Source organism: Leuresthes tenuis, unplaced genomic scaffold (assembly GCF_036924035.1).
Source record: "Leuresthes tenuis unplaced genomic scaffold, fLeuTen1.0.hap1 SCAF_12, whole genome shotgun sequence".
NCBI lineage: Eukaryota > Metazoa > Chordata > Actinopteri > Atheriniformes > Atherinopsidae > Leuresthes > Leuresthes tenuis.
Genome location: NW_027325366.1, coordinates 21,476,164 through 21,498,300, shown reverse-complemented (window position 1 = coordinate 21,498,300; position 22,137 = coordinate 21,476,164). Strand labels below are relative to the sequence as shown.

The 22,137-nt window shown below is 41.6% G+C and overlaps 2 protein-coding genes across 2 annotated transcripts in view; both read left to right on the top strand.

The window, feature by feature from the left end:
- The window catches only part of myo3b (myosin IIIB), a 63,027-nt gene extending 47,639 nt beyond the window's left edge, over positions 1 to 15,388 (top strand). The window contains exons 34-37 of the mRNA XM_072397076.1: positions 8,079 to 8,179; positions 8,558 to 8,604; positions 9,009 to 9,162; positions 15,290 to 15,388. Coding sequence (XP_072253177.1) covers positions 8,079 to 8,179; positions 8,558 to 8,604; positions 9,009 to 9,141 — 281 coding nt within the window. The 3' untranslated portion in view covers positions 9,142 to 9,162; positions 15,290 to 15,388. The remainder of the gene's footprint in view (positions 1 to 8,078; positions 8,180 to 8,557; positions 8,605 to 9,008; positions 9,163 to 15,289) is intronic.
- Positions 15,389 to 18,759: 3,371 nt separating this feature from the next.
- On the top strand, positions 18,760 to 21,006 carry sp5a (Sp5 transcription factor a). Its single transcript, XM_072397687.1, has 2 exons — positions 18,760 to 19,157; positions 19,429 to 21,006. The coding sequence occupies exons 1-2, from the start codon at positions 19,107 to 19,109 to the stop codon at positions 20,503 to 20,505; spliced, it is 1,128 nt and encodes a 375-aa protein (XP_072253788.1). The 5' UTR covers positions 18,760 to 19,106; the 3' UTR covers positions 20,506 to 21,006.
- Positions 21,007 to 22,137: the final 1,131 nt, after the last annotated feature.

Sequence of the window (22,137 nt, the reverse complement as noted above, 5' to 3'; positions counted from 1 at the left end):
GCCGAGGTGGAATAGCGTTTAGCGGTGCGGCTGAGAGATTACGGGGATTAGACATGATAATGTAACACAGACAGGGCTCTCCAGCGGGCCCGGGATTAGTGTCAGCACGCCACAGCAGGTCTGGGTTAGATAGCGGCTAATTCGGTAATTCTGCATACAGGTGACCCCCGCTCCCAGGCATCACAACTGCTGAGTGGAGGCAGTCTTTGATGAATTTATAATGTCAGAGTATTTATGGAAGGAAACATTGCATTTAGCTGAAATGTGCGTTTGATTTCAGTATCACCGGAGCCTTCAGTCAGCAGGCACAAAGTTTTGAATTAACAGCAGAACGCCTCAAAATAGTTTTTGCTCTTTTTTACCCCCCCCCCAATGTAAAATGTTTGATGAGGATGTTTAGTTCAATATGTAAAACTCACATTCTATGCACTTAGTTTGAATTTTCTTCAAACATAGAATGACAGAATGATTTTCACAGTGACTCTTGATAAAAGAATGGAGCTTTTGAACCATAAAATCTGGCACAGTGCTATTGTTCATACTGTGTCGCCCAATGCACTCAATCCCAGCTGCTCTGGCTTGTTACAGCTTTAAACTATTTTCTTGCACCTCCTCCTTACAGGTTCATATGGCTCTATTGTGGGCACGGAGAGCTGCTTTCCTTCATAGATTATTTGATTTAAAGGACTTTTTAAAACACAGGGAGAAAAAGCCAAAATAGATTTCGTAAAAAAAAAAGTTAGAAGAGATTAACATAGTTTGATGTTTTTGTCTTGCATCCATTATCCTCTGATCATCAAAAGTAAATGTCTCCATCTTTAAGTAATTTCCCTTTAAAGTTACTGAAAATTTCAGTCTGCCTTCAAAAGAATTTGTCTTGTTTCGCTAACTTTGAATTATGTCACCTTACAAACTAAAGACTAAAGCAGCTTGATAGTTTAGATGTAGCATCTTTTACAAACAGGCTTTGAAGAATAAACACTTTTATTTCTTCATGTTATAAAGTCTGTCTGGTAGGACAGGTTTTTGTGGTGATCTTGTGACCCCATCAGATTTATCTCAGAGACTTCTACTCCATTGTAGAACCTGTCTGGTTTGTTGCAGCTAATCAAACACCATTGGACTGTTTTTTTGTTTTTTTTTGTCAGGTCATCTTAAAGTTCTCTACAGTCTGAATCAGCCTTGGGCACAGAAATATTTCAGTATGTGAAGTTATATTTAAATGTCCTGACAAAAAAAGCCTTCACGAGCTCATATTTTGAGCACACAGATTTTCAGGTTCACATCATCGCCTCTTTTCCTGCCTCGTTTCTGTTGCAAGGTCTGCTTGTGCCGTCTTCAGGAAACCCCATTTGAATGTGTTGAGGGAGGCCACGGTGGCTCAGGCACCCAGGGCACACTTTGATCCCTACAGATCTGAGGGCCTCTTTTTTTTCATCCTGGGGTTGTGCGAGTCATGGAAGCCTTGCCCTGCCAGATGTTTGGAGACCAGGCTCCTTCCTGTGTCTCATCCTGCTGTCGCCTCTGGTGTTCGCATCGGTTCACTAGGGCTGGAGCTCGACCTGGAGTGTTTCAGGACACCAGTGGAGAAAAAGAGAAAATTAGCCATGGAAATCAAATTACTCCACCCCTCCAGACACACACACACACACACACACACACACACACACACACACACACTCTCACATGCTCCCATAATGCTAAAACACCAGGACGTGAACTGACGGATGCTGGGTCTTCTCTACATGATTTAACAAAGCCTGGACAGATCTGTTTCACTGTAAATATGACATCAGACTATTAAAGTATTCTCACTCTTTAGGCAAACACCGACAGTGCTGTATTTTATGGTAGAAAGAGAGCATTAAAGCACTTTGTACTCGAGGCACTCTCAGCTGTCTGCAACAGCAACCTTTGATTTCTCATGTTTTGTCAGTAAAAACGTGGCACGTACACACTGTAGTCATGTAAGCTGCACATGCAAGAGGATGTCACCTCTCGTCACCTGTCTCCTGAGCCTGAATATTAATACTACATGTTTGAAAATGAGAGACGTGTGTAGAAAGAAAGCCTTTGCTCGCAAGTAGCAGATATGATCAGAGTGCTGCTTATGCTCCTCAGCGTGGTAAACAGGATGGTGCTGAGGATCAGTCAGAGCTGACTTTATGGTTTATGAAAGCTGAGCTACTTATGTTAACAGGCTTTCTGGAGATTATAGTTGTGGTAAACATACACGTCAAGAGAGAGACAGTGATAAATTTGAGCCACAACGAAGAACCCAATTACCTCTGTGCCTTAGAAGATAGTTAACCTGGTCGTTTGACAGGAGGAAACAACGGTAAGAAAGAGGAAGATAGCTGAGGTGATGTTGACTTAATGGTTATAGTTATGCCCCCTCTGTGCAAAACATGGTACAGTCAATAAGAATTGATTTTGTATGTCGCCCTGAGCTCTTTCTGTGCTTTATAGTTGCAGCAGGGAGAGCTCATTGGAGATGGAAACCCACACTGAGGTCATCCCACACTCACAAATATATCTCACTTTCCTTTCCGCTCACTCCCGCTTTCAGCTCTTAAACATCTCCCCACATGTCCCTCCCACAGGGTTAGCAGCCACCAGGTGCTGCTCCATAACCCTCCACCACAACCAAAGAAGCAGCAGCAGCATCACTGTATCAACATGCATCTGCCAGACAAATGATCCACCCTCTCCATGTTCTCTAGACAAATACTCTCCCACCCTCTTGCTGTCTCTCAGGCTTTTGATTTATCTGTCTGTCTCCACATATCGCCGCGTCTCAACCGGATGCCTTCAGTTTTAGGCAAATTACAGGCTCAATGTAGCGGCAGGAGAGATTTGGAAGGGATAGGAAAGACTCTACTTAACGGAAGGAGTTGCCTCTGTCTGACGCTACCTACGTAATCCTCTTAATGTCAGTGGGAGTAGTTAACAGGATGTACTTCCAAACTACTCATCATCAGAATTCCAACAGAATAATCTCTCGAGACATAAAATCAAGGTGGAAGATGATACTAAGAATTCCCTGTAATTTCGCTCATGTAGATTGAGTCACTTGAAGTACCGCAACAAAGTTTATTACTAATACAAAACCTCCCTGATTTATGATTGTTGGTCAAAAAAAAGTTTATATTTTATTCACTAAAATTACTGAGGATTCCTCTGTCAGGAGAAAAAATAATGAATGTCTTTCATTAGCATATTTTAATTATTTTCAGCTTGCTTTTCATGTCGTTCGTGCCTCCCTCTGCATGACTTGCTTTCTTATACGTCCTGCAGGGTCACACTTAAAAATGACATCTGTTAAAGATTCTGACAAATGATTGACTTCTACAAAGTTCAGAGATTTCGCTTCCACACAAACATTTCTTCTGGAGTCAAAGTTCCGAAATCGCTGTCAGGGGAAATGATTGATTTCAGTGTGAAAAATTGCTTGTAAGTAACAACATCCTCTGCTTGCATTAGTGAAAACAGATGCAGGAACTGCCCTCTTTCTGCATTATCTGCGAGATTTGATCAGTTTGTCCTCTAATTTAAAGCACATGAGTCGCTGTTGAAGATTGATGTCCAAAATGACAAAACCTCCTGGATATCCTCTTTGGCTTAAGATATCTGTTTGGACTAATGTCTGTGTTTGTGTGTTCATGTTCCCGTTTGTGTGCATCTGGGTTTATGTGTGCATGTGTGTGAGAAGAGGCTGTTGTGAGGTAAAGAGAGGGGTCTGGGTTGCACATGCTTCATTTAGACATCAAAGGCCCTTGCTGATGATTTTTCCTTATAATCCATGCCTTTTGGTGCCTCTGCTCCCTCCATCTGAATAAACAAAGCCCAAGTGGTTCTCCGTGGTCTGGGAACAGTCAGGTGATTCCAGCACGTGATTTTCAAAGCAAATCGATGCATCTCTAATTTATTCCACTAAAAATCCCTTTTAGCTGCTCTTTTATGTTGTTTCTGAGGAGCATTCTGGTTTTCAAGAGATTTCAAAGTGGTATTTAGAGATGTAATCTGATACTCTTTGAAAATGAAAGAGATACCTATCACAAAAATAATCTTGGCCCTTTTTTTTTTTATCTCAAGAAGCAAACATGTACAATATGTAAGTCTCTCACTGTGAAGAGCAAACTCTGCTTGGCTTTCTTTTGATGGGGAGGAATCAATATTGCATGAAATGCGCTGCCTCTGTTTCCCCAGTTGACTATTATTCCACCCCACCCCAAACAGTAGACGTTACCCGCGATCATTTAGCAAACCCCTGATGTGAACCACTGTTTGACCCCTTCCTTGCTCTGCCTGCCAATGTCCAAGCTGTACTCCCATGCCAGGGGCCAGTTTGGCAGCCTCCCCGCCTGTAATATATCTGCTGGAGCAGCATTCCTCTGGGGCTGGCCTGGATCAAATGACAGTGATTTCCCAAATAGCGGCACAGAAATGGGAGGCCTGACCCATCCTCTGATCTGCTGCACGCTCTAATCGCTGCAGGTCAGAATGGATAAATTGTGAGGCTGAACTTCCTACCAGATCCAGCAGCTGAGTGATTTTCAGAAAACATCTAGTTGCGTTTTTGTTAAAGTATACAGCAGTTTTCATTTGATGCACAAATATTTCCCGTAAATGTAAGTGCGAGCGTGTGATCTCTCAGGTTATAGAGAGGTATAAGCGAATGTAGTTGAAATATGATGAGGAGCTTGAAGAAACATCAAACCCTCTCTAGATAAGACAAGTTGACAAGCCCTTTGCAACAATGTAGACCTAACCATGTAGAAAACCATGTACTTTTAACAATTAACACAAACCACCAGTGGGTGAGAGCACAGTATAAAAGTAATTCATTAGAGAGAGGAAGGGGGGAGGAAAAGTACAATGGCAGTAGAAAACATTACCCAGGATTGCCCAGCAGTTTCTTGCATAAAAGTATCATAAAAGCCTGTGGTTTAGTGTCATCATAGTGGAAGTTTGAATGGAAGCTTTCATTTTTTAACCTTTAATGTGTACCATAACTGAAAAGTTCTGCCCAGATGTGAAGTTTGTGCACCAAGTTGGGTTTTGACTTCTTAGTATTGCACAGGTAGTATGTCCCTTCCTACTCAGGGTAACATGATTGATGTTTCTTCCTCCACAAAACTGTTTCAAACTGATGTGCAGAGACACCAGCTAGCAGAAAGCAAGTTAATCTGGCAGCAGCCACGATTAACTTTTTGTTGTTCGGCCACTTGTGGAATAAATGTAAATTAGGTGCAGCAGCATAAACTTCCAGGCGACAGTTACAGTCACAACAACCGGTCGTTGAGTTTAACTTTCACTTTCTTCACTTCTTAAAACAGGAGCTAAGATTAAGAGTGGGGCATCTCCAGCCTCCCGACTGTAATTTCAACATGAAAGCCATAAAGGTTTCAGATTTTGTTCAATCTGAAGAAGAGGAACTCAGATATTGTCATGCTTGCATCAAAGCAGGTCGAGTCAGTGCATCATTTGTTCATATTTATGGATTTTCAGTTCAGATAAACAACATGCAAATATATGAAGACACAACCAGACCGTGCGGGCTGTTCTACAATAAGTTTTATATTTGGAACTACTCGATGACATTAGTTTTCTTTACTTGTGATTTAACGCTTTGATGCAAATTTCAAAGGGAATAAAGCATTTGCTCACCAAACCCATTTATCTATTAGCAGAGCATTGTCCTACTTGGATGTTCTTTAATGAGGTTGTAATGTTGGAACATTTTATTTTCCTGAAAAGTTTGTACCAAATGTTCCAATCAGTCTCTGTCAGGATTTAAAATGATATCGATACAATAAAACTAAGCTTTTTTGAAGAAGAAGAAAAGCAAACACTTTATTTTTTCTTTACAGCTATTTTCCTCAGTACATAAGATTTCTCCAAATAGCCTCAAATACTCAACAGGTAATAACGACTCGCATGGTGCACAGTTGGCACCTCCGAGGCATGAGAAGATAAGATTCACGGTAAAAGTTGGGTAATATCTCTGAACTGACAGGAACTTTTTGGGCATTTACAAAGTGTGACTTTAGTAAACCTGTGCTGGTTTGAATAACATCAAGGAAAGATTGGAGGAGTGGAGGGAGACCCTACGCTTTGATGTATAGGATTGAGATGTGATGAGGTCTGTTCAAAGTGAGTACAAAGTAGTGTTAAGATGGAAAGAGCAAATGCAGCTTTAGTCAAGGTAGAGACGCAGAGGTAGAAGGAGATGATGAAGAAATGTCCTGTCTCACCCGGAACACAGGCAAAGAAGATGAAACGTTATCAGGCATTAAATATAGATGCTTCCATGTAAAAGCGTCAGGGATTTTGTAATCCATGAATTTTGAAATCCAGGGTGAGCAGTGATTGGTGAGCCCTCGTGATTGTCTTATGTTTGAATTACCACATTATCACATAGCTCATTATGTTTGATCAGACATTTTTCTGTCTGCGGCGCGATAAATAATTCTGTTTTAGGACACGCTCTTTTGAACAGTCAGGTACAACAAGCTTAGATTTAGTCCCAAACATTTAGTCATCTGCTGAATGAGAACCAGAAAGAGTAGAAGAGAATTTATTGAGTTCGTACAGACGTTATCATAGAAGCTGCTCTTTATTGGTCACTGGTTCGAGTTGGAGGTAGGAGGATGTAAATCTGCATGTGGGGTCATGTCGATCCGTTAGTCGTGTTTTTGTTAAAGTTTGCATGGTGGAAATGTATTTTTATAGCTCAGTAAACCAATGTGTGCACCCCACTGACACCACTAACAGTTAAAGAAGCTTTAGACAACATTCCTAAGTGCCAATACTGTGGCTGCTTCTGTTACCACGGCTGGATCACTTCTGAGCCTTGCAACTATAAACTTGAAATTATAAACAGCTTTTTAGAAAGAAGAGAGAATTGTTTGTAGTAAAGGGGCAAAGGGAGATCATTTTATATGGAGCAATAGATTAGTTTGAATATCGGGTTGTGCAAACAAGTAACTGCTGCAGGGGCTGTTGTTACTTGCAGGAGTTGTAATGGAGGGCGGAAGATATCAGACAGCACAGTTTGTTTGTTCATTTAGGTACAACAGAGACATGAAAGCAGATTATTTAGTGTGTGTTGTGAAAAGCGGTCACAAAATGGTGGAAAAAAACAATTCTCGTGAAAAAGACTCGACAGAAAATGTGTTATTATCATGTTTGATGACAGGCAAAAATCAGGAAATTACGTAGTATTTGTATTTGTTTAAGTGAGCAAAAATAACATGCTTTACCAAACATTGCAAGAAACAAGTGAGAAAGCAAGTGAATGTGTTTAGTTAATGGAAAGAAATGAAGCTACTCTCACCACAGTTCATCAAACAAGCCTCCACTGACTACAATGGCAAATACATGACTCATCGCTTCGGAACTCATTACTGAGACAAATGCCCAGTGTGTTAAACAGAAATAGAATTCTTTTCAGACTAACATATTGCGATGTCTCATCTAAGAAAGACAGTTAGTCAAATATCTTATTTACTCTCATCGCTTCAAGCTTCAAATACTTAAATTTCATGTATGCGGTATTTAGAGTAAGCTCTACATCTGGCAAATACAATGAAATAGATTCTCTGCATTTCTTTTAATGTGACACTTATTTTTAGGGCAGCTACTTTGCAGAGCAGACCTCTCCATAACTGTCAGTGAATGACTGTCATGTAGACCCGGTGGAAGTTGATTGTAAAAACACTGAATTAAGATCTCTGATAAGAGATTCTATTTTTGTGAGTTTGGTTCCACTCAAGCTGTTTAGCATGTAGAACCACAGCCTTCTGTGCACCTGTTAGAATAGATATTATTATATGTGGTATAGAGGTGAAGATTAATATAACATTACACTCTTATTGAGTCATCTCATCAATGAAATTACCCAATCTCACTTAAGTACATTTAAAAAAATGTTTCAGTGACTTTTCCGTCACGCGGATTAGGAAAGTCGAGCGCAGTTTGTGTTTACTGCTGCTGTCGTCATTGTCAGCATCGTGTTGGCACTTGTTGTTGTTTCGCCTGCTTGGATCCCTGCCCTCATTTTTCCTCTGTTGCAGGTCCAGTGATGAAGCTGCAGCAGAGGACTCCTCGTCGCCGTGGCCAGCAGCCCAAGCTGCTCAACAGCCCCGAAGACAGCCTGTACTACAACCAGCTAAATGTGAGTTCAAAGTGGCGATAAAGGCCTTTGTCTGACTTTGGTTCCAGATGATAATACAATTAAACCTACCTGTGCCAGACCCTGGAGCCCCACCCCCACACTTCTCTGCCTCTTGTCTTGAACATGTGCTTATGCTCTTTATCTGTTGCTTTCATGTCAGGATGTCTGCCTTCACGGTGAATAATTGATGTGGTTTATCAAAGCTGAGCAAGATGCATGCTTCATCAGACTCACTTGAGCCCTTTGATCAGAAAAAAATTATGCTGTGACTTCTGATATTATCAGCATCTGCTCACATTCAACACAAAATCACTTTGAATTAAAAATTAATGACTTTCTGCTCATCTTTTGACTGTGTGCTCTTGGCCCTTTCCTCAGAGAACTCTGGATTACCAGGGGAGCAAGAGGAAGCCGAGAAAACTTGGGTAAATAACAGCTTTCCTACTTACAGCAACTCTAAACAGAGCGGGCCCTTTGTGGAATAGGAGAATCCAGAAATGGAGTTGTTTTCTTATAATGTAAATGGAGAGCTGAAAATAACAGGCTATTTATGAGAGGTTGTTCTGCATCATTAGAAAGGGGTTGTTACATATTAGGCCTTTGTCAGCATGCCAATTTTAATTGTTGAGGACCTTACTTGTATTTGTCCTATCAATGACATTCTGCTCCGCAGCAGTGCGCTTAAGACAGCACCTGAACGCATCATCGCCGCCTCTGCAAATATTGTCTTTGCTTGAAACATCTGCTTTTTTTTTTTTTCCCATCATGAAAACTTGATCACTGCTCTCTGTCCCGCTAACTTCTCTTCATGTCTTCCCTCACATCGCAGTCAAATCAAAGTGCTGGATGGAGAGGATGAGTACTACAAATTACTGTCAACTGTGGAGTCGATCCCTGAGGAAGAGCACGGGACCGCCCCTCCTCCCACCCTCTCCAGTGGGCCCCTCGTCAGTCAGAGCTGAGCCTCCCAACCATGTCAGCCGGTAAGACAGACACGTCAGACCTGTAGACAGACACTCCAAAGAAAAGTCCTCTGTGTTGGAAGTGCTTTGGTATTTGGAGCAAGTGGCAGTGATGCAGAATAAGTCATATGTGCAGGCTTTGCTCTCATTTGTTAATGCAAAGTGGTCAAAGGGCTTTTTGGGACAGTTTACTTTCAGGTTTTATGGGGAGGATGCTTAATGATAGTGAGACATGTAGTATTTTTGAGGAAGAGGTGCTTTCTACCTCTCACTTGTGGACATGATAAAAATTGCTGCTAGTCTTGACTCGCTGTTTTTGGGCTGTTTATGACACATTTATGACACGTTCCTTCACGACAGGTTACAATTCAGCCCCGCATACTCAAATATTATTCAGCCAGCAAACGGCTGGGAAATGGTGCAGTTATTGCACCAATAAACAAATAAAGACAGTTGACATAATAGAAAGACAACACCATCATGTGGTGCGGTGGGAGGGGCGGATCGTTCATGGGAACGGTTTTAAAAGTCACAATAAAAACACTTTAATAGTAACGGGACATTCTGCCAAATGTTCAAGCTGTTCAAAAATGAATGGTTACTCTTGTAATTCATCTATTTGTTTGTCACTTTATGGATAAATCCATCAATCTGTGACATGTTAGAAGTAAAATCCAAACCTCTGAGACACGACTGATGTCTTCTTCTGTCTGATCTACTCTAAAAAAAAACTTAAAAAAGAGAAAAGAAAGCCAACTCTTTAGTTGTTTTTCGAATGCATTTTTTAACCAGTATTTCAGCGCCTTGCCTCTCACCTCCTTTGACCTGAAATGGAAATATCTGCTCGTTTTGGAGCATTCTGCCTCTTGTCTAAAACAGATCCAGAGACAAATCCTTGTGAAACTCTGTAGTTGGAGGGGCTTTGTGCTGTCTGATAGCTGGAATCACCACACAGAGCTTCACAGAGGCTGAGCCAGACCTCACTTTGAATTTCTCCCTAAATACAGGAATTTTCTTTTAAGACGTGAAGTGCAGGAAACGCAGGGCTGGTGAGTTGATTTGTAGAGCTTTTTTTTTTTTTTTTCTTTTCAATTTGCATATCATTTACTGCATCTCCCTTTGTTGACACCCGAGGGCCTGAGTGGAGATTTTGATCTTAATAGGAAGAGTAGGGTGGTATGACTGAGGATCTCATCCTCCTTATGCTCAGCGGGGAAAACATTAGAGCTCTGCCTTGATAGCGAGACCGGCTTTACTTAGGTTGAGACTCTCAGGAATCTTACTGGGTTTAAAGAAGCCAAAAGTGTTCTCAAACCCAACAGCTCAGTTCAGCCAAAGTCAGTTTGAGACACTAATGATTGACTCATCACCACGACATCACTGGCCATCTTGTGTGTTATTTCTCTCTTTTTTTTTCTTTCTTTTTTTGATCTGATGACGTTTATGAACTTTGAACTTGTGTTCTGTTGTCAGTGAAATTTAAGATGGAAGATAGTTATGACTTGTTGTGGTTTTAACCCTGTAATTTTCCAACCAAAACTATGTTGTTTGTGTGTCATGCAGCCGCAGTCTTCATAGACTCAGAGAGTTGAGAAAACTGAACATTATGTCACACATTCCCAGAGGTAAAACAAAATCTACACAGTAGTAGAAATAATAATAATAATAATAATAATGGATTATTATTACGGACGTATTAGCACCAAGAGGCATTGGTTGAGCTGGTGCTTCCTCCTTTTTTTTCTCCTTCTTTAAAATAACATTGTGTTGTTTCTGATGAAATCAGCTTAACTTTTGTTTGTAATAGCTGGTTCTAAAAAAACAATAGATATTGTGGTGTAAAATGAAGGGCAAGTGGTAGGATAAAGTAGTGCCATTAGATAGAAACACTGCAATAAAAAAAAAAACTAGAATTGCTTATAAGAACGGTATTTGAGTAGGTGTACTTCTAACTGACTAATAATATAGGTCATATTTAATTTAACCAAATGTTTAAACACTTATTGGTCTAAAAACTGCTGCATTGTCTTCTTTTAATGAAACCTACGCAGTTAAACTTGGGTCTTTGGGGTTTATCGTCAGAAATAAGTCAGAAATTTCAAAGAGTAAAAGCCCACACCACTTGCAGGGTTATAATGTGGTGTCACACTTAGTTCAGACGCATTTCACCTCTGGTCGTAGCCACAGATCCTGCTATAATTAAGATCCTCGTTGTGCACAACTCCCTCGCTGGGATAGTTGGCTCCTCTGAAGAGCAGTCTGAAATAGGTCACCCCAGCACCCTGTAGTGCATCTTAAAAGTACACTGAATCAATTAAGTGTGATCATGCTCCCTTGATTATTTTGGCCCTGTTTTACCACAGAGAGGAATTTCAAATAGGCTCACTAGTTTGAATAACAAGGTTGGACTGTGATGACAAATGGTGCCAGAGTGGGTGTTTCTTCCCCTGTTTTTCTCTGCCAAATTAACTCCCTGGCTGATTGCCTGCTTTAGCATATGAGAGGAGGTGAGCAGAGGTGTGTATGTAATTACCTCAGATGGCTGATTATGTGCTGCAAAAGGCAAATGTTATGAAATGCTGGCGTCATATAAATGAAAGGTGTTCTGACCTGATGAACGGAGGCTCCTGGTCGTCTTACAGGTCGTCTTACAGGTCTGCAGGCAGGGCAGGACGCTGAGAGACAGAGTTAATTCGGAATACGAGGCCCGACACCTGTGTTTTCTTTAATGCGTTTTTGTAAATGCAGCTCACCCTTGTTTTCCCTCATTAAATCTGACAACATCTGGCATGCGGGAGAGGACGCCTTTAATGTGGCTAACGTTACTGCTGCTGTTATTCTTGCCATTTTAGCTATTTGCTTCATGTGCTGCATGTTCATTAAAGCGGCAACCAAACACTGTTATCCAAAGTTTCAAACCACCTTCATGAAAATCGCTGCATCAAGCTGCAGGCTCAGCGAATGATGAAAAGCTTTTTTCCCCTAAAGATGCATGCTTACCTTTTCACCTAATAGTGATGTCTTACTTCAAAGAGAGAACACGATTAGGCCAACAATGTCCTGTTTCTATGTCCTTTGAGTTCAAAGGGAGAGTTTCAATAAAGCATTTCACGCGCAGCCTCCTCAAACCCTGTTTGCCTGCAGTTTACATGCATTTCATACCCAGATGTGTCTAATATTTAACACACTAGAATATATCACACCACCTAATTGTTGAGTTGTATTTTTCTGCAGGTGAAGATTTTACACGCGGCTCGTTTCATAATCTTTTTCCTCTACTGCAAAAGCTCAGTTAAAGGGCCCAAGCAAATACCTATAATAGCTGCAAACTCTACATTGTGATGCTGTTTGCTGGCTAATGATTGAAGAGAGTGACATACATGAACCATCAACCAGATGTCAGATGTGTGCTGAGGGCTCAGAGCAAAAGAAGCGTTCCCTAAAGACGGCATTAATAAAGAAACTGGTTGAGCCGGGTAGAGACACAAAGAGTAAGAGGCATAGAGGAAGAATGAGATAAAAGAGTCTGTTGAGTACATACATCAAAGCTCTCTTAATGACAAGGGATGCCATTAGGGTTACAGTGGCTTTTGTTTCAGCTTCCTCTCACCTGCAGTTTGTTGAGGGGCCTCTATGCAATGTTTTGTTGTTAACATTTGCATGAATATAAAATGCATGCAGGCGGTGATGAGAGTTTGTTCCCGGCTGCTAAGCTTAGAGGTGACCAACTGTTTCGGTCAAAGTTGCAGCCTCCTTTTCATTTGCAAAACAGACATGGTAACCAGTTTCCTCCCCCTGTGTAAAAAAAAAAAAGCTTTAAAAAAAGCTCACATAGAAACAATATGCAAAAGCTGTTTTTCCTGTATGGCATGAAATTTACCGACTTAAAAGTTTTGTCGGTGCCTCCGGTGCTGGAATGGGATTTGACAAATCAGAGCGTGAAATTATGATTAGCCTCTCTCAGTTTGTAGACCGAGCAGGGCACCAGCAGACTTGGCATGGCCAAAGGTGTAACCTGTTTTTTTTTTTTGCCCAGGCATCGCTCTCCCAGATGGTGGGACCAGCTGCCATTGAATAAACGCTGGACTGGTAACAGTGTGAGAATTACCACGGCCTTGTTTCAGTTTGGGATGCATCACAGAATGCTTGTCGTTTTTGGCCACTGCCAGGAGGAACTGGAACGATCACCCGGTGCTCAATCAAACTACCTTTTGACTGAGGTCAAACAGACGTATTTCCCAGTTCCCTTTGAACCAGGAGTCTGAGACCAATGTTGAAACAGCCATTTAACAGCCAAACTAGATGCTCAGCTTTAGAATTACTGATATTTTCAAGCTTGGTGGGAAGATGGACACGGGTAACATAATACTCGGGTTACAGATTCACATAGGTGAATATATAGATTTCCTTGGTACTTTTGTAGATATTTTTCTCATTTTAAAGACAATTTAAAATCCTCTATACATGTTTTCTCTCTTTTATTGTTATTGCATGTCTGGCTTTCATCTTGGTCACCATATATAGTCCTACTTTGGATCATTCAAAACAAATAGGGAGTCTTAAACAACTTTCTTCTTAATAGAGTGCAAAAAGTTGAGTCCTTGGTTTTAAAATTCACCGCTCAAAAAGTATTAAAGAAATGTAGCTAGTATTTGTTTGTATTTGTTCCTAACGAACAAATCTGTGAATCTATGCAGACCACAGGTGGTTTTATCAGACAGAAGGACATTAAAATAATTAAATGAGATGAGGAGACATAAGTGAAAATATGCTAAATCAGAGCAAATCTCCATCAAAGTGTGTGATAATGTTGTAAATTTAATCCTGCCTGTATAAAAGTGGATGTAAGTCAACAAATTAGTCCCCCTCATCTCTAATACTTTGTATTTCTATGACCTATTCATAGAAACAGTGCCAGTTTAATATAATTATTTAGCCCAATTTAACACTGGATAACAATTTTTTTTGCAAAGTTTTCTTTTGTTTTTATCATTTGGTCAGGTAACAAAAAGCTGTTGAGTACTATTGAAGTGTCCTCAGATGAAAATGTTTTCCCACAGTTATGCCACTGCTACTTCCTGTAGCTTGAGCTATTAAGAAACATGAGACCTGTAGTAGTTCTTTTACTGAGGCACTCTGGAGAGGCAACATAACTAAAGCACATTTCCAGCATGTATAATAAACTAATATTCTAAACTGTGTGTGTAATGAATGGACACAAGTTGCTCATAAAATCTGACAGCACTGCATGACATTGGGCTCTGAAGATGATGTCTTTATATTGTAATGTTTCCTGGGAGAGCACTGCGGGCTGCAACCCTGTACATAATCATTGAAGGGGCAGAGTTTTCCTCTCTTAGGCTGGATTAAGGCATCCAGGGTGGGCTGAGAGAAGGTACAATGACCTTGTCCCGCCTTATGTGACCTGGGGCAAACTCCGCACACTGCCAAGACTTTGCTATTTGCTCTTTAATATTCAGAGATCCCCAACTTCATAGGCTCGGAAGAGAGGGGCAGGGAGGGAGAGTTGTATCGCGTTGCAGGGAAAATTAGTGAGACCAAAGTTGGAGTTTCTGTGTGTTGGGGGCTGCGAACAATGGCAGCTTTCTGTCAGACAGCAACTTCAAAGGTCTGCTGAGTGACTGCTCTGAGTTATACTTTGTTGTAGATCACTGAGGAAATTCACAGATGTTTTCTCATACGAGACACCATTATAGCGGCTCAAGTACCCAGTAGCCTCGAGCATCTCTCTCCCCCGTCTCTGTCTCTCCCACACACTCACCCTCAACCAACCCACCTCCCCCAGTCTCTGAAATCTCTTGTATGAGACAGATGTGGAACCTTTTCTCTTTTTTTTTTTATACTCCAACTGTCCAGAGAATATGGGAAGTTAAAAAAAAAAAAAAGGGTTGGGGTTGTGGCATTTCTCTGCGACTCTTTCAAATGCACAGTCCTCACTGTACGTCCACTCAGAATGTCAAGCTCACACGTGGTTAACGCTTCCTCACATTCACGTTTCCACCATTGTGAATCATCCCGCTAACGAAATGATATTAATGCTGGACTGAGCAATGACAATGTGAAGTAAACTGCAAAATGTGGATGTAATGGTTCTTTTCCTCTGCTTTTCTTCCCCTTCTTTCTGTAGGTTGCCTTCTTCACCTTTTTGAACAGAACCAAAACCCAACCACATCTCAAGAAAGCGCTTGACTTCTACACTTGTAAATTTCTATTTATTTCTAGTAAACTGGTGTTTTATATGAGTCAAATAAATATGATTAAACAATCGTGTTTTTATCGTCAGTCTATTCTTCATAGTTCTGTTTAGTAGTCTCTCGTATTTTCACAATGTAAGACTTTAGAATGAATGTATTCTCCATAATATTTTTTATCGTGGTAATAATGGGCTCATGCCTTGATAGGATACTATATCTCACTTTAGATGTGTGAAACATCTAACTGGGTAATTCAGATTTAACATCTGCTGTCATTTACACGTTTGTCACCTGTTGAACTTTTAGAAGAAGATTCATTTTGTTTAGACTCAAATTCTAGTCAAAATGGAGATAAAAATGTGTTTTCACGTCATAGTGATCTTCAGTTTGCATTGTTGGGTCATGCAAAAACACTTGCCTCAGTTTCCTTCCTTCTTTTGTTTTCCATCACAATCCCTGGACCGAAGCTTCATTCGCTCTGTGATTCATGCTTAAAAGATCATTTTACCATCAAATGCTGCAGGACAATATTTCCTTTAACTAAGTCTCTTCTGCGGTGGCCCTGCAAAACTTGAAGCCTAGTCAGAAGATGGTAAAAGTTTGAAGTGGGCAAATTACCTTTGGGACGTTCTGGGACTGAATATCGTGTGAAGCACACCGCCACGAAGTTCTTGCAAACTTTATCAAAGTGCTGCTCAGCTTCAGTCATACTGAGATGGATAGAAATATAAGAGTCTGAATTTAAGGCTAAAACAAGCATCTCAAAGGAAATGATATAAAAATTTGTTCTTGCTGATGGCTCATAAAATTTGTGTCGTCATATGTGGTTAAAATTTGCTTTGCATGTCAAGACACTTTGCATATAAAACTGATATATGGATAAATCCAGCCCAAATTTAGCATTTATGCGTGTGAATTTAATGTCTGTAAATTATGCTGCTGTTCAGGATGACAGAAAACCCACTTCAACGGTTCTCTGGTTTGACATAAAAGAGCAGATTAGAACGTGTGACATTCATCTGACATTTAAACCTGGAAGCAAAAACTAACTGACAGCATTTTGCTGCACAAATACAAACCTCAGAGTGGATTTCAAAAACATTTATCGCTGTTGTCTGAGGCTGTTGGTATCGGCCTTATCAAAAGCTGAATTTCAGCCTCTTTGTACTTAAATGCTTTGTTTCAGATTGCGGATGCTTGTACACCACTAAAGTGCAGTTCACAGTAAGACTCAACCCGGCTCTTAGGCCCCAACATGAAATGCAGATGACATGAGTTGAGAAGAATAAGGGTCTTATCGGACTAAAACATTTGAGTGGAGTTCAAATCAAAGGGATGCAATGCAAACAGAAGCGTGAGAGCGCCCACTGCAAGAAAATGGTGAACGCACTGCAAAGACCTTCACCAGTCATCACCGAAGCCCATGTCCCACCCGTAGAGTCTAACAGGTCATGATCACACTACAGGTCAGGTATTTTGGTACCATTTTATATTGAGGTATCCTTTATTAAGTGGCTCACCTCCATCAGCATGAAATTGAATTGAATTCAAGACTTGCTGACACTCTGAATGAGGATACACTAATGCTGACCAACTTTTGAAACTAAACAATTGCTCAATACCCGATAACCCTAGACTCGTTTGTAGCATAGCAGTAGCAACCCTAACCCTCTGATAACATGTTGGAATGCATTGATTAGAGCGAGGTTTTGTTAGTAGGTTGTAACAAATCCATTCTGTCTAACGTTTGTTCTTTCAGTTTGTTTATAGATTTATAAATTATGTTGATTAATTGATACAGAAAATAAGTTTGTAGGTGGATAAACACACATTTCTGTCTCCAATGATGCCATTTATGACCTTTGATTGAACAATAAGACTTGAAATTAATTAATTTATTGTCAGCAAAGCAATTAATTATAGCTTTTGAGCCTTTTTTTTTATTTAATTAAATATATATATATATATATATATATATATATTTAAGGTGATTCAAACTTTCTTCATTACAAAAAAAAACTACCTGCACAGAGATTGTGTGACATCTGTAACGGGATGATGTGAGCCAACCCCTTCAGGGTGAGTAAAAGAGCTGCTACAGAACTAAACATTTTGCAAATGTTAGATTTTAAAAATGATGTGGCTCAAAATCCAAAGCAGTGACTTTCCCGTTTGCCCTTTTCTTTTTTTCTTCATATTTCTGTATGCAACATCCGCCACTGCTGCTGCCATAAAAAGTTGTGAACAAGATTAATCTCCTCTGTTTTTTTGTGTCCCAGACTACGCCACTCGTGCAGCCAGCGTTGTAGTTTAGCATGGCTCCAGTGCAGCCCAGCAGGACCCCCCCTCTTTCCCTCATGACTGTGTGTAAAGCCGTGGGAGAGGACTGGGAACATTAATCCCTTCAAAGGAATAGATCTAATTCAAAATCTGCCGCTCCAAACTAGTTGAGAGGACAGTGATTGTTTCTGCAGGGAAGCCAGATAGAGATCACAGAGTTGAACTACAACTTCAATTTCTCTAGCTCTGCCACAAAAGTTTTGGATGTTATCGTATGACAACTGCATACTTTTGCCTTATTTAAATGCTCTGAAACAAAAATAGAGACGCTATTAACAAGTTAAATCGATTTAGGATGTGTGCAACATTTGCCCCATAAGATGCACCGATGTTTGGATCCAGCTCTTCAGAAGATGATGCATCCTTTACTGGCCAAGGAACATAATTGAGACATCCATATTTAAAATGCAGCTGTTTCCATAACATTTAAGGAGCATTGTTTTCCCAAGAATGCTCACTCGAATTACCTGCTGAGAGTTTTTCTGCAGGCTCCTTAGTTCTTTAGAGAGTCAACTTTAATACTCAACAAAGATGTGTGGGGAGGAAAAAAAAAAAAAGAGTAAAAAAATGTGAAGCCTATGATAAAACAGCTGATTGAAACGACTGGGGGAGAAATAATTCAGAGAGGGCATAATTAAGTGTTTAATGCCAAGTTGTAGTTCAAAGGCACAACAAAGACGATTTTAATTCGAATTAGAAATGAGAAAAGAGACGCAGATTCTTCACAGATGAGAACTTTGTGTTGAGTCACTTGATTTTGGTCTCTTTCCTCCATCAAACAGCCAGGCGACGCTCTTGGAGATCTCCAGAGATAACAATGTCACATTGTCACATAGGGTTCTGCTACAAATCCTTAATTACAAAAAGAGGATCAGATGACTACAGCATCCAATACCGGGGTCTCCAGGCGGCATGGGGGTCTTTGATCAAGAAAATCCAATTATTTGTGTATATACATTTCCCACATAGTGATTACTTCATTAATTGTCCCGCCTTTATCTCCTCCCTTCCCAACCCCCCTAATAATCAGCTCCTTTATCCAGACCAACAAACACACCATAGGAGCTTTGTGGATTCAAAGGATTTGCTTTCCCCTCTCAAAGAGCCGCTATTCTTTGATGATTGGGCAGCGGCAAACTTCAAAGTAATAAATCTTATTTCTGACTGGCTGGCGGCCCACCAAAGTCCTTATCAAATTCTAAGAAGTGATCCCTCACTCTTCAGATACACCAAGGATATATCGGAGAGAGGACGCGTCGGAGAGCGAAGAAGACGCTCCGCGAGCAAATCTGGCTGCGAATGCAAAAAATATTCTAAATTAGCGCGTTTATTGTTTTGTTTTTTTGTTTGTTTGTTTGGTTGGTTTTTTTTCCATCATTAGTTCGCATCGCGAGGAGGAGGACGCTCACCATGGCAGCGGTGGCTGTTCTGCGGAATGAAACACTGCAAGCTTTCCTCCAGGTTTGCGCCCAAGTTTCTCTTTACTTCAGCCCACTTTCGCAACTTGTAAACTCGCACGTTTGATGTAAATCGGAGCGGGTCCCGCTGAGCCTTATCGGTGTTTCCCTGCTGCAGCCGCGCCGCTAACTTTTTGCACGGTTCGGTTTTTGTTTCGGGGGACCGCTTTAGTCTCGTCCCTTTAAAAAGTGCCGCTTTCATTTGTGTTTAACGTCAAAGAGTTTGGGCTAAATGGTGATTGCAATGTTCAAACGTTTGTGTCTGTCTTCTCCAGGACCGCACTCCAAACTCCTCTCCAGAGAACTGTAAGCACTCTCCTCTGGCTCTGCTGGCGGCCACCTGCAACCGGATCGGCCATCACCACGGATCCAACCCCACAGATTTCCTCCAGGTCCCCTACGACCCCACCCTGGGCTCCCCTTCGCGTTTGTTTCACCCGTGGACTAACGAGGGAAACCCTCAGAGCAGCTTGGCTAGCAACTCTTCTTTCGGACTATCTTCCAAGCCCCAGCTGTCTGCGCACATCCAGAGCTCCTTCAGCTCCCACCACGAACTGCCCCTCACCCCCCCGGCGGACCCCTCGTACCCCTATGACTTCTCCCCCGTGAAGATGTTACCTTGCTCCATGCAGTCTCTGCAGTCCACCTGCCCCCCCACCTACGTCCCTGCCGTCAGCTACGCTGCGCCAACTCCCATTCCGCCCGCAATGCCAAGTTTCGTCACGGGACCCTCCGGCCTTGTCCACCAGCAGCAGAGACAGTTGTCCCCAAACCCGGGCGAGGATATTCCGTGGTGGAGCCTCCAGCAGGGGAACCATGTGAGTCACTCTTCCTCCCTCGCTCCCCACCGCTTCCAGCTGCAGAGAGGCTTGGTTCTGGGACATACGGACTTTGCGCAATATCAGACGCAAATCGCCGCTCTGCTGCACACCAAGTCCCCTCTCGCGACGGCGCGGCGGTGTCGGAGGTGCAGGTGTCCCAACTGCCAGTCGTCCACGTCCAGCGACGAGCCGGGGAAGAAGAAGCAGCACATTTGTCACATACCCGGCTGCGGGAAAGTTTACGGGAAAACTTCTCACCTCAAAGCGCACCTGAGGTGGCACTCTGGGGAGCGGCCGTTCGTGTGCAACTGGCTGTTCTGTGGCAAGAGTTTCACCAGGTCGGATGAGCTGCAGAGACACCTGAGGACTCACACTGGGGAGAAGCGCTTTGTTTGCCCGGACTGCTGCAAGAGGTTCATGAGGAGTGACCACTTGGCAAAACACGTCAAAACTCACCAGAACAAAAAAAGCAAGTGCCACGACAAGACACTCGACCACGTCAAAAGGGAGGACGCGAGGAATATGTTGTAACACACCTGATAGTCATGTGAAACGGTAGACTTTAGGTAACATAGTGCAATACAGTCAGTCCCACATTAGTCCAAGTGCACCGTGAGCTGCGTTTTTCTGGGTTGTTTTCTATTCTTATTTTATTGGTTGCTTTCTCACATCTTTACAATAGTTTCTAACATTGCTGGTCTGTGTAAGCACATTTTTTTTTTGTATATAATACAAAGTTTCATAAGTTAATTTGGGACTCTGGAGGAGTTGCAGCTCATAAGTTTGAATTCACTGTCTATATCATACCAAGGAGGACAAGTTTTCAGACTTTTGTTTTGATCATTGTCTTCGGTGGAAGATTTCACTCCCCTGTAAATGATATTTAATAGCTTTTGTTGAATGAAAGTGTCTTGTTTTTTTGTTTGTTTTTTTTGCTCCATACGGGGTGTTTTTAAGCATGCTCTTGAAAAGATCTGCTATTGTTGACATGACCCAAATACTGTGTGAGAATAAAGGTTATAACATTTTCCTCATCTCAGACGAATTCATTCAGTGTCCCCTCAGCTGTACCAGTGATGAGGCGGCCATCGGGCTGCAGAAATATCACCTGGAACAATGTGCGGGGGGGCATTTTTTAAATATTTTTGCAAACAGTATAATCGAGCTTTCCATTTCAAAGTGTTTTGTTTCCAAAAAAAAAGGGAAATAAACTCATTAGTAACTAATTTGTATTAGTATTTATCATTGTTGGCTTCAGTTTAAAAACAGAGACTAATTAGTTTTTAGGAGTTTAAGTCGCATAGGAGCAAATTACTCCAACCGCTTTAAGGTGTTCACGTTTTGGGCTGCTCTGAAAGTGAAAGAAAGAAAAAAAAAAAACGAGGTCCCATTTTGTTGTCGTTTGTTTTTACCACAAGCAGTGCAGAGAGAGCTGGAGCGAGAGGCGACTAAGAGGTAAGTTGCTGGGGAAGAGCGTTTGGATGTCCTCAGAATTAGTTGGCGGTGAAAAATACACGTGCACTGTTAGAATTTATAAAAGAGCGGTGCACGGCTGTAAGTGTTGCGTTTGTTCTGGCAGTAGAGAAGAAATACACCACAAAATGGATGTAAAGAACTCCTCTCCATCAGACCTGAGCGCTTTAAAGGTGCATGCACTGAAACTCTGTTCAATTAAACTCAACGCTGTGCTTTTCTTCAGGGACGCTTTAACTTTTGCTATCTTTCATAGTTGAACGTGCAACAAACCCACAAGTCCTTCCAGTTAACGTCAGTATTTGTGCCATTATGTGTTGATGCTCTGTCGGAGGTGTGCTCCATTTGTTTTGTGCCTGCCTCTCCTCGTTGTTCTTCACAGTGACCCCGCAGGCCGAGGCGAGAAGCCCAAAATGCAGTGATTAGCACTGGATTTGTCTCGCAGCAGATGGCAAAGAAGATGTGCGACAGGTTTGCTTCTGAGTGTGATTCGGAGCCTTAATGGAGGGGTGATGATTGAGGTGTCAGTCATCTTTAGAGTGGAAACCTGCACCTATAAGGTATTTCTGACAGTAGAAGCACCTACGGCAAGTGCCACAACCATCACTCCTTTGCTCAAAGGCACTTCGGCGTGTTGGGTTCTGAGCACTTGTAGAGAAAGTTCAAGTCAACTTCCTCCACCTACTTTTT